This window comes from Mytilus trossulus, unplaced genomic scaffold (assembly GCF_036588685.1).
Source record: "Mytilus trossulus isolate FHL-02 unplaced genomic scaffold, PNRI_Mtr1.1.1.hap1 h1tg000244l__unscaffolded, whole genome shotgun sequence".
NCBI classification, from domain to species: domain Eukaryota; kingdom Metazoa; phylum Mollusca; class Bivalvia; order Mytilida; family Mytilidae; genus Mytilus; species Mytilus trossulus.
Window position 1 is genome coordinate 1,246,992 of NW_026963317.1, and position 18,098 is coordinate 1,265,089.

Consider the following 18,098-nt stretch of genomic DNA (forward strand, 5'->3'; position numbering starts at 1 on the left):
ATATGACAAAATAAGTAATGAACACACATTCAATATCTTGAAAAATGAAGACGTTGATTGTGCTTTGCTTTATTTTGGGATTCAATGTTAAAACTTCACAAACATTTTATAGCGGTGGTGTCGCTCTAACTTTCGAACTTGGGGATCAGGAGAAAAGTTGTTTTATCGAAACTTTTCCAGGAGGGAAGAGTTATGTATTTTCATACCAAGTCATAAGGGGAGGTAACAACGATGTTGATGCGTGGGTCGTTTCGCCGAACGGTAAGATTCTCTACAAGGAACAACGAAAAGAACATGACGAATTCAGATTTGATCCATCAAAAGGAGATTTCCAATTTTGTTTCGGGAACGAGTTTTCGACAATTACTCATAAAGTCGTCTATTTTACCATAAGTCCAGAAGAGATTGATTCTTTAGCTGTTGAAGCAGGCGATAAAAAGCCGACTGCGCAGACTATGTTACAAGACGCATGTGATGAAATTCATTCAGCTATGACGGATGTATTTGAAAACCAAGTGGACTTCCGGCTGAAGGAGTCCATGGGCCGCTATGTAGCTGAGGAACTGAACAATCGCATAATGTGGTGGTCAATAGGACAAGCTTTGACCGTTATGATTATAGGGTTTGGACAGGTCTTTATACTTAAAACATTTTTCACTGACAAGCTACCATCACACAGTAAGCTTCAAGAAACGTAAACTTGGAATTGATGGTAGTGCAGACTTAATTAATTTCATAAAGACGAATTTTCAATGAAATTCATGCAGACATTCATCATTGCTGTCATTTTGTAATGAGTTCGTGATATGATTGTACTAAAAAAGATTTGTATAATTAAGATATCTTGCTCCGAATTATTTTTCTTTAACATATTATAATTACTCATATCATACATATATAGTTGATCTAATTATTTTAATTGCCTCATTGTTAACAGACCGTTTTTTCCTATATACTTCACAAAAAAGATTGGTGACAGCTAATGTGTAGACAAGAAGTACCATATCTTTTACTTGTATTTTGCCTAACTTTATATTTAGCGAATTTTAGAATATTATTAATAAGATAAACTTAATAATAAGTACCCGCCCCCATTCTCGTTGGAAAACTTGGTTGATCAAATTGGGACTGGAGCTACTGAAGCATGAATGGAGAGAGCCCTCTCTTAGTCAGTCAATGGGACTTCTACATGTTCTACTTATCTATTTTTAATGAATACGCGTCCATTTTAAGGTCTGAATTTGATATGGTCTCATTGATGTTTTATATCTAATAACCATGTGAAGCCAATACAATATTTATACCATAAATTGTTAATCTGGTTTGTAAAAGATGTCGCAGATGTCTGTCTCTTAATGTATCAATTCATATTCTATTGTTAACAATGTGTTAATGTGATTTCATAATTAAAAATCCATGTCAAACTAGCTTTTAAGATTTTTGACAAATAGTTATTAATTTTTACAAATCTATTTGCCACTTCTTGATATAAGTTGCAATAATACGAGTTAAAAAAAAAGAGTCTTTTTTTCTTTCTTCTATTAAAAAAACCTACTTGAAATTGTTGTATATGATAACAGCAGTCATTTTAAAGTGCATCTAATCATTTTCTTTGGCTGTCTATAATTTGTTGTTTATTATTTCCCTTAGCCTTATAAAAAAGTATGATTCATTTAATGCAACATCTCAAAGTTTTTTAAATACATATATAAAGATCCAAAACCAAAATATATGATGACAACCATATTTTCCGAAATGACTCAATTTTGAATACTATACCTTCTCAACTTACTTGGACTTTTCAACCAGAAAGTCACATGTCATGTCAGTAGGTTTCTTATTTTCTGAAAACCTAACTTAAACGTAGCTAAGCCTAAAATATTGAGTTAATCAGAACAAATAAAAATGCAGGTCAACGTGATCCTCTTTAAAAATAGATTGTCTTTAGATTATGACTGTTGTATAAGACGTGCTCATAAAAATAGATTGTCTTTAGATTATGACTGTTGTATAAGACGTGCTCATCTGGTTATCTTTTTATAGAAACATGATGCAGCATGATAAACCAGCTTTTAAATAAATATTTTGTATGAAAACGCCGTGTTTCTATTTAATGCAAACATTTGGCAATTGAATGAACGTCCTTGCTATTTGGTATGGGTTTTGTTCATTCTCGGAGGAGTACAATAGTTGCTAACGTCTACGTCATTTTGATCTCTGGTGACCGAGAGTTATATTATTGACAAGTATACCACAACTTATAATATTTTTATGTTTAAACATACATGTATTAATTTGCAAAAGTAGCAAAAGGGATTGGACACAAGTTATTAAAAAGAGGGATATCCTCTCCCTATAAAAATATAAACTCAACATACCGAGCAATATACAAGTACATTTCATTAAGACGAAACTATTATAGGAATGCCTGTTATACAAACTGTAAACAACAAAAAATACAATGAAATATTAGGTAAAGTTGGACTGTAGTTAAATATGAGAAAGAAAAAAAAATTGTTCAATTGTATGTTTTAATTTTTTGTGTAATTCTACAAGTTTGCACATACTCAGATTTTGTTTTTACTTAACTGATATGTTAAGGTCAATAGAAGATCAATTGACACAGCATAATCTTTCTACTGTTAAAAGCAATATGTATCTTGCTTTGTTGTGAAAAAGGCACTAGGAAAAATGATTTTAAAATACATTTTCAGCGTGTTGGATTTGGTTTATTATTCAGTTTTTCTCAGTATCGCCATAACTAAAGTAGGACGGTGTTGTGTACTGGTTTTTGTCTTTTTATTTTTAGGTATGGCGTTGTTAGTTTATGAGTTTGAATGTTTCGTTGGTATCTTTCGCTTCTCTTTCTGATGTAAAATCTGTTTGTAAAGCATTAATGTATAACTGCAATACATTTATCCATTATAAAGGTGAACAATTTAAAAAGTTTGATATTTTTAAATGTTTGTTGTTTTATTTACATTAAATAAATACACTTCCATTTTATTCATCTGAAATTAAAGTGCAAAAAGATTAAACAAAGGAGTAGGTTCAGTAAGACCCCTTTTTGGCCCCAAAATATAGCAGTTGTACAAAAAATTAAAATGTATACTTTTAGTTATTCATTGGAAAGTAAAATGCTTCTGCTACATAAATATGGGCTTTTTTAAAACATACAATGCACATATATCGGGAACTAGCATAATTTAGTCATGCTAAATTACTGAAATCGTCACAAATCTAGTATTTTAGTTAAATTCTAGACGGTTTCCGTCTCAAATGAAAGTGGCCGCATTCGTGTTTATTCTTAATATTGAAATGTAAGTTGTATTTGATAATAATACACAACATATTTAAAGGTTGATGATGAACACGGATGCGGCAACTTTCATTTTTGACAGAATCCATCTGAAAAGTAACATTTTTGGCATATTTAATAGATTTTTCATATTAAAGCTAGAATCGGAGCATTTTAAATGAGTATATCAGTTAAAATCTTTCACATACACTTTTTGAATAATCTGTAATAGACACTTAAGTGTTTAAAAAGTGTCTAAAATCTTTCGTCAGATGAACTTGAAATGTGAGGCCAAAAATTGGCCCTTACCGGACCTACTCCGTTGTTTGTGTTTCGCCATAGTATGAGTTTCATTTTATACTTGTGACAATAATGAACAACAATTTACCACCAAGTTTGAAGTCTCTATATTTGGAAATAGAAATTAAAATGGACTTCACATTGTACTTATATGTCCAGTGGAAATCAGTATATACGTATACCAGGATGACAGACACCACGATGTTGATTCAACATGACTTCTGAATCACAATCAATAAGAAAGGATATTTTAAGCATTGAGAATCTTCCAAGTATTTGCTTCTTTTATCTGGAAACATCACTTATGACGGAACATACTTAAGCGGCCACGTACGATTTATGTTTAGGTTGTGCCATTTTCCTCGATTGGTATGGTATAGATATATAGGATTGATTTTTTTTAACACTGGTCTGTTTATTTAAAATTTTTTGTCAAATATTCCATGCTTATTAAGGGCTGAAGAAGCATATAAAAAACGGACACACCGTTCAAGCCGTCCAGTCTTTGTCCGTTCACTTAAACACCAAGATTAGTGGAGAGGCAACAGAAAACAAATATTCGATACTTCCATTGAAGGAGGTTATAAGGCAGACATTTTGTTTTTGGTTCGAAATTAGAGAAATATACGTAACTTGACCATTGGGCATCATTCGATTTCATTGTTAAATCGTGTAGTCTTTTAACTATTTAAATGTTTTATTGTAAAATTATATGAACTGCTGTTCCTTCTTTTACATCCACAAAGTCCTGTCTTTTAAAAAAAGAAAATGTGGTATGATTGCCATTAGACAACTCTCTTCAAGAGAGCTAATGGCACAGAAATCAACAAACATAGGTCATCGCACGGCCTTCAACAATGAGCAAATCCCATACCGCACAGTCATCTATAAATAGGTTTTTTGCACCAATTAAATGATATAGAAAAAAGCGAAATTATGGAGTAAAAACTAGTTTAACCATGCAGGATAAATCAATAGATATGAAAAATGAATATTTAATAAATACTTTTCAATGAATAAATAATTAAATCAACTGTATAAATCTAACCGATTAACCTTTCATTGAAGTTATTTTTCGCACTATAACACAATAATACAATTTGGTAACTCCAAACATAAACGGATTTTCAGCTTAATGGCTTAAGAAATTATTTCCATATCGACATTTAAAATTGATTTTATTATGACAGCAGATTATGCAAAAACATGGAAATCTATAAATAACAATGGTATGTTAAACTCTCAAAAACATTAATAACAAATAAGTATTGCATAACAAAAAGATTTGAGCAAGACTTTAAATACTGTTTACACTAATACTGAAGTGACTAATGAATGTATATAGTAATACTGTGAAAAACACTTACACCATGCCTAAAAACACCATTGAGATTTCATTTTCTGTAATGCGAATGTAGTTTTACTTTCTCCTGCCTGTTGTCATGGTAACAATGGACAAGTTTCAATTGTAAGGCATGGAGTTTCCATTGTGAATAATTTCATTGGGACCATTTATCAATCGTTCTTGTTCGAAATTAATCGCGAGAACGATTTACAAAAATTACACTCGATTCGAAATGGTTTCTATAATATATGGATAAGAAAAAATCAATGGTATTTTCAAATGTGAAAAAAACTTCTATCAAAAATATATCTATCAAGAAAGACATGTAACAAACAATTATTAACAATAATAACAATATTTCATGACATAATACTGAATGGTTTCATAATTACAAGAGATCTTCTAGCACACAATGAATACTGGTATGGAATAAAATAGTAACTTTTCATGATTGCATAAGGAAAACGATAAAGTTTGGTTCAGTCATGGAAGATAACTATATGATAACGAAGCAATCATTTAAATTCCGTTTTTGGTTTTCGATAAAGAATTTCTTCTCCTTTTCTAATGCAACTTGAACAATTTGTTGGTTGTATGCATCTCATCTACGTACCTGAAAAAAAATATAAAAATAAGAAGATCATTATCTGAAAATATGGTCTGATGCAAATAAGACCGCTACACACCATTAAAACAAATCAAGTAAATACTAAAAACGAGAAAACTAAAGGCTGGTGAATGTACAAAACTACAAATTAAACAACAACCGCACGGACTACAACTGACTTCCCAGGTACAGGCACATGATGCATGTACCGGGGTTAGACTGTAAACAAATAAGACATGATTGATGTCGCACATCCAATCCCCACATCATATGTATGTGCAGACTGGTATGTGTACATATTAATATTACAAAGGTACAAGGCTTATAAATAAGTACGTCACACGAATCAGAGACTGTGTATATGTGTCCCTGCTCAAATCAAGCCAAAAAAACTACCAGTCAATAACAAATTTAAAAAAAGGAGATGTGGGGATTATGTTCGATGATCTTCGATATTTGTTGATCGAAACTACAAATGTAGAAATGATTTATATACCAACAGTTTCGATTTGTTTTTGTGTGGTGATCTTCTTGTGATTGCTCAAGAGTCCATACAAAAGCACAAGCCAAGCACACGACTTATGAAAATTTATCGGTCTTCAAGAAAGATCTATGGTCAAGTAAATTTCAACCACTTGAAAGCCTATCATTTACAAAACCACAAACAATATATATAAGAATAAAGTTGTGAATAGAAAATAAAAGAAAAGGCTACAATATCTATTTGCGGAATTCTTAGTTTGGGATGGATTTTTTTTTTATAAACATTAGTTTTTGTCAAGTAACAAGATCTTTGAAGGGTAAATACAACCAAGACGTTGAAGGCACATACTCGGACAATATCCTATTCATAAAAGAAAGACTAAAAGACAAACGCTAATGCATAAAAAAGAGTTCCCACACTGAAATGTCGCTCCTATTTTCTTTACTTTTCATTGATATTATGTTGATAGTCCTAAATATAAAGCTTTACTACAACTATCACATAAACTTAAAATGATCCAAGAAAACTGCACTAAACATTAACCAATGAACAATGAAAATAAGGTCAAATTCAGATGAATCATGCCAGGTAGACATGTTCAGCTTACAATCCTTCCATACATCAAATAAAATTGACCTTTGGCAAATTGCTTATAGTTGAAGAAAAACAGGTCAAGGTCAGATAACATATGCCGGATAAACATGGTCACCTTAAAACCATTCCATACAAAAAATATATTTGACCAAGTGCATACAGCATATGAAAAAAAACCCACAAAAACTTATCTAAAACCAATGTCAATGAACCATGAAAATGAGGTCAAGGTCAAATGACATCTGTCAGTTGGACATGTACAGATTACAATCCTTCCATTCATCGAAATTCTTGACCTCCTGCTAATAGTATCGGAGATATGTACTTAACCACCAAAACTTAACCTAATTGTTCATTGAACCATAATACATTGTATGAGGTCGAGGTCAAGGAAAAACTGTCTGACAGGCATGAGACCCTTAATTGCAAGGTACACACAAATAAAAATATATTTATCCTATTACTCTAAATAAGAGAATAATTAAAATAACAAAAATATCTTAACTTTTTTCACGTAGTCACTGAACCATGAAAATGAGGTCAAAGACAATGGACATATGACAGACGAAAACTGCATAGCATAAGGCATCTTTATCAGTACAAAGTAAGAAGCACCCAGGACTTCCACCTTCTAAAATATAATGCTTTTAAGAAGTTAGCTAACGCCAACAGGAAACGCAATAACATGATGCGTTGATTAATCAGACTATGATAAATAAATTGATTGATTGTAATGTATTGTCCATTGAAAAATAGTTGATGCATGTTTAGGACGAAAACAAAAACAGTAAATTCAATAGGGGATCAAATGGTATAATGGACTTAAAAAGGTCATAGGAAAAAGATGGAGCTAAATTTAGTCGTTCTTTCCACATGCTGTTTTTAAAAATTAAAGACCTTTCCGAAAACAGGATCTGATAATGAGGGAAGGATAAAACATTTTTAAAGTTGTCAAACGTTTACAATAAAGATAAGACGAAAATTAGCTGACTTAGCATTATAACCATTAGCAAGAGAGTCGTTCAAAGAATTTGAAGAAGGTTTAACACAAAGTGATTCTGTGGTTATAAGAAAGAGGATATTGAGTAGTTCTAGTTCGGTATTCTTGGTTGTTTCAACCACTTTCACATTGTTATTTACAGTTCCCCTCATTACCTTCTAATCGGGATTTGTTTAGTGGTAATTATCACCTTTTCATAAACTACATTCCAACTGTGTTGGACATTAAAATGTGAATACGACGATAAAATATACATTCATGAATTGATTTTCTGTAAGTGAATGTGAGATTCTTATACAATGTTACAATTGTCTCAAAGTGTATAATATCCATTATTTATTCAGTATTCTGTTATATAATTTGTTCGATTTAGATCATGATTGATAAATCTGTAAAGTAAAGCCTTTATACATATCGATGGAATTAATATTAATTATGAATACCCAACTGTTTCTAGAGTCTGTCGTTATAAATAAAATCATTGTCAGGTGTATATACCCAGATTCCTAATAGTATCAGTAACACTAGATTGCTAACAGTACCGACAAAAACATATATTAGTCATGCATTTAAGGAAAATTGCTTGAACAGAAATAAAGAACATACAACTAAACCCCAACCTCTGTATACATGCCTGCTTCAAATTAAAACTTATATATTGTATTTCGTTTTTACTAAACTATAGGATACATCTCCCTTTAGAAAAGCAAACATTTTTAACCAGTGTCTTTGAAAATAAATAAAAAGGAGAAGTTGAATATAAACCATTAACATATATCCATCTAAAGGTCAACATACGGGCTTCAATATAAGAGAGACCTCAATACAATATGTGAAGCTCAAAGTCTAAAACATTGAAAGAGGGTCTCATTGGGGGGTTCTGATCCCGGATCCCGTTTACTGTTTTGTCAGATTCCTGTATCTGGCTTACACTATGTACAAATGTATGTAAGCCATTCTCATTTTTTTGTCATTTCCCAGGTCCTGCTAGACCCCATTTCCCGTTTTCACGACATAATAATTTTACTTTCACGTGTCACGCTTACAAAACATCGACAATCCCAAGTCCCGCTTAGACCCGACCTCAATGAGACCAACTTGAAAGTATGAAAACAATGTACATAAATGTAACCTTTACTTTGTGTATCAAAGTACTGATATCATCTCCCAAGTTCTCCAAAGGACAAAATCTTTAAGACATGCGAAAGATTTAAAAAGAAAATGAATACATTCTATAGCCATCTTTGTTGGAAGAAAAAGGTTGATAACACAAAAGTTATTAGGACAACACAATCACACTATAAATTTATGGAGATGTGTCAATTGAAGATTGTCTATACCATATTATACATATAATAAATTGTGTACATTGCTACAATAAAGTTGTAAGAATGTATAAATAATGTGCTTATGACTTTGCAATTCCCCAAGACTGAAAACAATACTAAGTCTTAAATATTTTTTTTTTTACAAATGTTTCATTTGTATGTTGTTTTATTCATTATGAATAATGAAAAGTGTAATAGAATTTTACGTACTAATTTTTATTTTTTTAATCCACTGAATACTTTATGCTAAATATATTGGATGCTAGATGTATACTATAATTAATTAATCTTTTATTCTTACATACAATGTAAGTACTGTAAATTCAAAAATTATTGCTTGCATTTAATATTAGGATTTTGTCATTTTAGATTAAAATTCTGTTTTCATTCTTTCAATTTTAAAACCATGGCAATACTTTCTGATTTAAAAAAGTGATTTGTTACTGTAAACTGTTATTGACTTTGAACTAGCTATATGCATCAGAAACTGTGAGTACTCAAGATCAGTACTTTGTGTCCTTTTTGTTGTAACTAGGGATGTATAAATATCCTGGTACCTTGAATTGAATACCCAAATATATATACAATCTTTGTTTTTGTTAGATGTTTTTCTACTTTGTACCTACATACAAGTTTTAAAAGCCTTATTCAAGTGAATTTATAGTTTGTTCTTATGCTTTAATTTGCTGTTCCAGTTAAGGGAAGGGTTGAGCAATCAAAAACATGTTTAACCCCACCACATTCTTTTTGTATCTGCTCCAAGTCCGGAGCCTGTAGATCAGAGGTTGATATTGTTAATGGTTCATCTTTGTCATATTTGTTTATGAAAATTGTTTTGTTATAAATTACATGTACAAAATGTAGGCTTTTAGTTACAAAATTCTTCGTTAGATTGTTTCATATATTAAACCATTTTCATGTCTTTAATAGTGGATTTGATTACATGTATTATAATACAGAATGGATTTTTGAAATTTTGTCAGCGCTGAAGGCTATACAGTTGCCTTTAATTGCTTATATCCACTTTATTGGAACTTTGGGTTGACAGTTGTCTCATTGTCAATCATACCACACTTTAATATGCCTATTTACATGTACACCAAAGTGTAAAATTAAATTAAACCTGTCCATGGGTTTATGGTAATAAATAAGGAAACTTCATTGTAATAATTAAGGGGACAATCATTTGATTTTCCTGAGGGTGGGGGTTAGGATTTTAAAAATATTACTTGGCCTGGTATTAATTAAGAACTGAAAATAGTGCTACTGCTAAACAAAGTCATGTAAAATGCAAAAGATGAAAATAAATGATTGCTCTAGAAAAAATTCTCCTACCCCCAAGAATATTGATTTTAACAAGGTACAAACTTATTAGATAATTATTGCAAAAGACAAATTAGTAAGACTAAGAGTTAGGAGATCTATTACAATTTGTATCTGACGAAGAAACATAATGTGGACATGTACAAATGTACATGTACTTTTAAAAATGATTTTTTTAAAGTAAAACTTGTTATAACTTACATTGTCATTGGACTATTTATGATTGGAAATCTCTTTTGGGGTCGCTCTTCATACACCACTGGAACACCACATCCAGTTCCCCAGCGAGGAGGTGGAAATGTACCATAACTTCCCTTTGACGGCAACATTTGTCGAAGTGTTGAATATTGTTCAGATCTTGTACTTGGATGAGATCTAAAAATGACTGGAAGCGTTTTCCTTTCAAAACCTCTAAGTGGTGGATCTGTAGGGGGAACCCAGTGCCGGTCTGGAAATGGAAGTTCTTTTGGAGCTAATAACTTGTGTCTAGGGACTGGTGCAGTTGTCCGTAAATCTGTTGGAATATAACGTTTTGTTACCCACACAGTTTCTGGATCTTCACTTTCTTTCCTCGCCCTCTCGTCTTGTTCTTTTAAATATTTACTGTATTGTAATCGATAGGCGCCAAAAGCGCCCATACTTAGGGCTGTCATATTGCAAGAGAAAGCGTACAAAATCAGTTTCCAAGTTCGTTGTCAATGTCAATTGATCGCACAGGCGCTTGAAAGTCAAGATCAGAATAACGTTTATTTTTCGATTATGTCCCTTTTCGCGGACTAATGGTTTTTAATTTAAAAAAAAAACTTAGTAAAAAGACAATATTAAAACGTACAATATATAATCACATATATTCAATTATAACGATTGTGAAATATCTGTTGTGGAAAAGGGGGGAATCATCACAGAAAATTTTATAAGATAAATTACGACAAATTATTCTATTCAACATGTTCAAAGAGGACCAATTTTAAAAATAAATATTACAACTTATCGCTTTTGTATAGTAAAATTCTAATCAGTTACAATATAAGTTATACAAAAGCAAATTACCCACCCAGCTGAAACAATTATCTTAATCGGCGTTCGAGTATATGTTTAAAACTTATAATTTAAAAGTATAAAATAATCGAATAACTGACGAGGCAGCCTTACAGGAATAACAGGCCCTTGTCTCAGAATATTTTTTACTAAGTTTATAGGATTTTTCTCTTTCAGAGATAAATACATGTGTTAAGCAGTCATGAATTATAAAAATACTTGATAGGAGACGGCAGTGACATACATTGTATATGACGGGGATATATCCGTTATCATACACTCTAAAAATAAAGAAAACTGAAGGTTTTCTTTTTCTTTTTAGGTAGACGTGATCAAATTATAATGTAACAAAAGAGTTGCTAAACATTGTTAAAAATTGAAAATACCACTACGCACTGAAACTACTATTTTATTGGTCGTATATTACTGTTGACTCATCTATTTTCATATTTTTTTTTTATTCAGAGGCTTTTATTTTAGCTTACTTTACGGTTTGAGTTTTGCTAGTTGGTGATTGCCCCCACGGTACAGTTCCCTCTTGTAAAATTTTTATATCATTTTTCGGCATTTCTTCATCTTCTTTCAAGTAACCGAGAACCAAATTCATATTGCATTTGTATGGTCCCGCGAAAACTTAGCGCAGTACCGGACAAGGCAGCAAGTCTTCTCCTAATTATTTACATTTAAAACGTTCGCCAATTTACAAATAAAATTATATACACGCTATATGTTATTTACTTCCTTCAAGAGAAGTTGGGGGACGCATGGTAGTACTGGGACTGGAGAAGAGACAGCTCCTGTTAATATTACGCCCTGCATTGTGTTAATTTTCAAGGAATGATTGAATCCATTTTCACGGTAGCTGTATGGTTTAACCCATAAAATTCTAGTTTGTGTTAAAGGTGGTGATGAGGTACTTTGTTGAATGCCTTTGCAAAGTCTAGAAGGATGATGTCGACTAGGGATCCTTTTTCCAGTTTTTTTTTTGCAATGTCGTTGATTGTTATTATAAGATGCCGTTCGCATGATCGTTTTTTTTTTTGCGAAATCCATGCTGTGCGTAGATAAGTATGTTGTATAAAAAAGAAGATGTGGTATGATTGCCAATTAGACAACTGTCCACAAGAGACCAAAATGACACAGACATTAACAAATATAGGTCACCGTACGGCCTTCAACAATGGGCAAAACCCATACCGCATAGTCAGCTATTAAAAGCCCCGATAAGACAATGTAAAACAAGTCAAACGAGAAAACTTATTTGTGTTTGTCAAAATGGTCCATAACACTGCTGTGGAACTATGAGTTCCAAGACATTACATGTGATAGAGTTTAATGATACAGGTCTATAGTTGGCGGCTAAATGTCTTTCATTTTTCTTGAATAGAGGTACATGCACGTTAGCATCTCTCCAGTCTTGTGGGACTTCTCCGGTGTTGAGGGATTTTTAGTACAGATCTGTTAGAAAAAGAAGCGAGTTGATCTGCCGCTGTTTTCAGGATGAATTATTGAATTGAGTCTGGACAAATTTTACAAGGTTTCTAAATTTAGGTGAATACTACGTGTATGCAGCGACAAGTAATCTTTTTGCGCCTGTCCCAAGTCAGGAGCCGCTGGCCTTTGTTAGTCTTGTATTATTTTAATATTAGTTTCTCGAGTACAATTTGGAAATAAGTATGGCGTTCATTATCACTGAACTTGTATATATTTTTTTAGGGGCCAGCTGAATGACGCTTCCGGGTGCGGGAATTTCTCGCTACATTGAAGACCTGTTGGTGACTTTCTGCTGTTGTTATTTTTAAGGTTGGGTTGTTGTCTCTTTGACACATTCCCCATTTCCATTCTCAATTTTATTCAGTATTCTGATGTTTTGTTGTACAATTGAAGAATAATTTGTTTATATCCTCGTTTTACGTCTGTACAGGAAATTTTGTCTCGTTGCTAATTTACTATCACTACATGTAGATATGATTTTGTGAAATTTGGATGATGCAAAAGTTGCCGTGTTGTAAATAAATATAATACCAAGTATATTTCTTTGTTTGGTATGGTTTTAAACGATGGTTCTAGCTAGGGGAATACTGCGATACAGATATCGGTATCATAAAGATGAAGTCAGTTTAATATCCATTGGTTTCTATATGAGCGTCAAACTAAATACTTTTTGAAGTACTGACTACCCCAGCGTTCACAGATTATATCTTCACTTCCATGGGGCTTTTGTATTCAAGGAAGTTTAAAATCAACCCGGAAGGTTTCGGTTATAGCTATACCTTTTATATAATATACATATTTTTTAATTTGTATGTCTGCATGCACATTTTTAACTGATCCTTCCGGAATATCACGTTCCAAATAAAATATTCATTGTGTTTTGTGTCAAGGTCCGATGGTTTCAGTAATAATGGAAGGTTTTTTTTTTTTAATTTAGAAATAAAGTGTATCCTCGTTTTCTTGTAAACACTATTTCCCCCTAAACTAGAACTCTCCAATTTAAACGAACCAAGGAACGATTTTTATTATAAAAGTGTTCATAATTTATGTTAAAATCGAAGATAATTCCAGGAACAATTTTTTATACTCAGAATTATAGCCAGAATTGATTTGGTCGTTTTGTTTGCAGACACTTAAAGACACTGGACGGCGATTACATCAAACTAATATGGTAATTTTGACATATTTATTTGTCAATACCATAATAAACTTTGCACTTGTATTGTGATTTGGAATTAAATTCCAACGATTTGACATTACCGCAAAGAAATCGTAATCGATGTATGGCTTCTCGTATCGTTCGCTCTAAACCTCCACTAATATCATTGGAAGCTTATTTCATGAACGAAGGAATTAAATGAAACTATACAGATGAGATTGAACACTTAGAAGAATGACTTTATTGTGTCTATAACGTTTGCAATAGCAAGTTCACTAAGGTATGCATTGCAGATGCCCAAGAACAAAAATGTTTTGATTCACGTTGAAGTCTATTTTTAAAAGCGGACGTATTATCGTAATACTGTGATTACAGACATTGCAAGTGAGTATATTATACGAGGTTTATAAGTTTGATATAACTGAATGGGGAAAAAACTTTTAAAAGGTCATGGTCATCCTATGTAAACATCTTTTTTTCAATAAAAATATTCCGAAATAGTTTCGTTGGACCTTAGAGACGTCCATGTAGTAAATTATATAAAGTTGTTTGTAAATTATACTCCAATAATTATTGTTCAAAATTTATCCTGAATCTGAAGTGATAAATAGTTGTTTGCGTAACGTCCAGTGGCAAATATTTCAAAAAATGGTCAGGAAATTATTCACGATTGACACATAAGGTAGGTCCTGAAAAACAGGCTTACATGGTTGAATTTTGAGAAATTTGGAATACTACTGGAAAACAAAGTTATATTGGATAGGGACATAAATTTAGCCTAGCAACAGGTACCCTACGAACTACATAAACATTTACATCCCGCACATCTAAACTAACGTCCTACTCTGGCAAGTGGTTTACTATGGTCTGGAATTGAAGACCAAGAGTGGTTATATTTCTATTCCAAATCACCCTTAGAAAATTACAAACGAGTATAAAATGTCATTATTTTATAGAAGAAACAATACCTTAAACTTACTTTCCATATATGCAAGTATTATATACGGTATAGTTGTTTGACCTGTACGCTCATAAATTTTGAAATTCGTTTGTTATACCGATATTTAAAGGTTAATATATATAGGAAGATGTGGTGTGAGTGTCCAATGAGACAACTCTCTCTCCAAATAACTATTTAAAAAAAGGTAAACCATTATAGGTCAATGTACGGCCTTCAACACGGAGCCTTGGCTCACACCGAACGACAAGCTAAAAAGGACCACAAAATTTAAACTAATTAAAAAGCAAAATAGTGGTTTAGTTTCTGAGACTAAAATGATTTGGTCCTGCATCATGTAAATGTACCCAAAGAAAACTATTATCGGATGTGCATGAGTTAGTGATTTATTTACCTAGACACCAGTACACACCTGGCGCTGTGCTGTTTATCTGTTTATCAATTACCGAACTTGGTGTTTATAGCTGTTTTTGCGTCTCTTAAATACGTTCCTAACTCTGGCTGAACTCAATATAGAGGTAGAGTTTGGCATATGCTATGAACACCTGTCTATATTGTTGAAAACGTATGTTGCCTTTCGTATGTCAGGTACTCTTGAATTTATAATGATGCAAATATGGTGTCTCACTTTTAAAGCTTCTTATATTCATAAACATGAATATAGAAGCAAAAACAACCCAAAGCACAAACAACTGGAAACAATGCGAACTCATATCTCTGAAAAAAAAATGATAAAGAATTGGTTTTAAAAGAAAATCAAACAAAATGCTTAAAAGAGACGTAGGTTAAAAGGTGGGACATAAAATAGGAAATTTAGAAATTTTTATTTGACGATTGACCTGAAAAAACATTACCAGGCTCTTCACAAAGGGAGCGACCATTTAACTTCGAGGGAAGGAGTATTGTTATTTTCCGAGAAAACAATTCTGGTCCCCAATTTTACAACAACAAACAAATAATAATTAATCTGAATCAAGGTTTCCCCCATATCTTACATTGTTAAATTTTCTGACAAAAAGACAAAAACAGAGCCATACTTCCCCTGCATGAAGTTAAATGGTTGCTCCCTTAACGTATTCATTCGTACAAATGTTTTAAAAAAATTTATAATGTGATTCTGAAAGATAGAACCTTTTACAAAATACCGACTTTTTGTTATTAAAACGCGAATATGGAGACAAACCGAAACTTAAAATAGGCACACTTTGTGATAACTGCAGTCTATAAAATAACAATTTACAACGTAAGTACTCCAATGTGCACACATTTGAACTGCATCTGCTTAACATAATTGGACTTAAGTAACAGAGATGATTAAGAAGCTTAAGAATGTTTCATTATATCAATTAACGCAAAATTTTGAGGGGTGACATGGGGTCGCTCAATTACTTAATTCTACTTTTTTCCTTATTTTTTGCCCTACATATCCCAACTTGTTAACCTGGGCCATATACTAGTTTATATATTCAACATTCTCATTCCCCACCAATCCATATATCGTCTCCCAAAAAGGGTCACCTCACTCAAAGATGATTGATCAAGGTGCATTCTATTAATTAACACACAAGTATGTGTCTTCTTTATCTAAGAGTGCATGTATATTGAAAGATCAATTGATCAGAAGAGTCTGACAGTTTAAGTGGTTTTATGAATTTCTTTTCTTGTTCTCCTCTGTTCATACACTAAAGTATTTTGATTGATTTTTCAATTAATCATCTGGTTTTGTGTGGGTGAATATAGTTTTTTTGTGTTTGTGTTGGTTTTGTTTGTGTGGGGATGCAATCTTTGATATTTGCACCTTATGATATCTCTAATAGCCAGATTTTCAGTATGTTCTTGTGTCGTATGATGGTTGCTGTTGCATTAACGTATACCGGACATTTTCCTTTATTCATTAAACTAATAAGTAAACTATCATTAGTAAAATGTTTCCATTTGATTGAATAAAACAAAATGTGATATTACATGCCTATGCTTTAATGGTTATAATCATTTATGTATCAAAGAGAAGAAGAATGTCTTACAAAGCTTCCGTTTGGCCGCATAGACATGATCATTACTGCTATGACATCAGTATTTTTTGATTAATTTATTTTTAACGTTTTATAAATTTGGTATTGATGTCAAGTCAATTTAGTGTTTGCATTGACGTGTTACTTATACACTGCATGCGGTAGTATAATTTAAGGAGGGTAATGTGTTTTCTGGTCTGTCCTCCCATTTGACAATCCATGCAATTTTGACTCCTTGGAATGCTCTATAAATATAAGTAACACATAACTGAAGGGGGGATAGAGCAGATTGTAACCCTTCAAAAACTTCGACTACCGCGAAGGTTAGCAATGCTCTTTCGAGGGGTAACAATCTGCTCTATCACCCTCTCAGTTTTGTGTTATTCATATACTGTTGTTCAAGGCTCTTTTAAATTTGATAAGATTCAGGAGGATTGAGCTCTTTTGTCTTCTTTTCGATTACCTAACGAGTAGTGTCTGCAGACTTTTTTCTGCATTAAGAGTGAAAAAACGTGTCGTTATACGATCATGATTATATAAACATTATTTTTCATGAGAGACTTGTATTTACATTCGTTTTTGCTATTAGGGACGACACAATTATCCTATTAATAAATATTCGATCAGCTGTATAGATGCGTTTAAGTTAATTACCTCATTATTTGATTTAATACAGAATCTGATCAAAGTCTGATTTTTTCCAATATTTCTATCTGCCGATTTGACTTCAGATTATGAAATCATACTATTTGGATGGAGAGCATACGTCAGTCCTTCATTTAGGGTTTTGTGTATTGGCAAAATGTGTCTTGATTATCCACGAAATATTTGTCACTGGACGTGAAGCAAAGAGCAATTGATTATTCACGAAGTTGAAGATTTGTGTTGATTGTTGACTCTCATACAAGATAGAGTTTAAGCTACCGCTAATACCAGGTTTTATCCACATGTTCCTTGATACCTTGATGAATGCCGGTACCAAGTCAGATATATATATGGCAGACAATTGTTTTTCATCTATCCGTTGATTGACAGTGTTTGATTTTTTTCAGTTTTTATGGATTACCTATTTTTGTATTTATCTTGGATTTCGGTATTGTTGTTATATTTTTATTTTATTTAAGGTGGTACCCAACACTTTCATTAAAATTAATTTGG

At 32.3% G+C, this 18,098-nt stretch overlaps 2 protein-coding genes across 2 annotated transcripts; one reads left to right on the plus strand and one right to left on the minus strand.

Moving 5' to 3' along the window:
- LOC134701445 (transmembrane emp24 domain-containing protein 7-like) lies at window positions 1-1,034 on the plus strand. The gene has a single exon (XM_063562603.1). It carries the CDS (start codon window positions 45-47, stop codon window positions 696-698), a length of 654 nt encoding a protein of 217 aa, XP_063418673.1. The 5' UTR covers window positions 1-44; the 3' UTR covers window positions 699-1,034.
- Window positions 1,035-5,218: 4,184 nt separating this feature from the next.
- LOC134701411 (uncharacterized) lies at window positions 5,219-11,016 on the minus strand. The gene is made up of 2 exons (XM_063562559.1): window positions 10,481-11,016; window positions 5,219-5,556 (listed from the first exon to the last, which is right to left on the minus strand). The coding sequence occupies exons 1-2, from the start codon at window positions 10,930-10,932 to the stop codon at window positions 5,508-5,510; spliced, it is 501 nt and encodes a 166-aa protein (XP_063418629.1). The 5' UTR covers window positions 10,933-11,016; the 3' UTR covers window positions 5,219-5,507.
- Between the last annotated feature and the right edge of the window lie 7,082 nt (window positions 11,017-18,098).

Bases quoted from the DNA above. Each gene is read 5' to 3' on its own strand.
- LOC134701445 (XM_063562603.1), top strand. From the start codon at position 45: ATGAAGACGTTGATTGTGCTTTGCTTTATTTTGGGATTCAATGTTAAA.
- LOC134701411 (XM_063562559.1), bottom strand. From the start codon at position 10,932: ATGACAGCCCTAAGTATGGGCGCTTTTGGCGCCTATCGATTACAATAC. The intron at 5,557-10,480 runs GTAAGTTATAAC...ATTTTTTTTCAG, and splicing joins ATAAATAGTCCAATGACAAT to GTACGTAGATGAGATGCATA.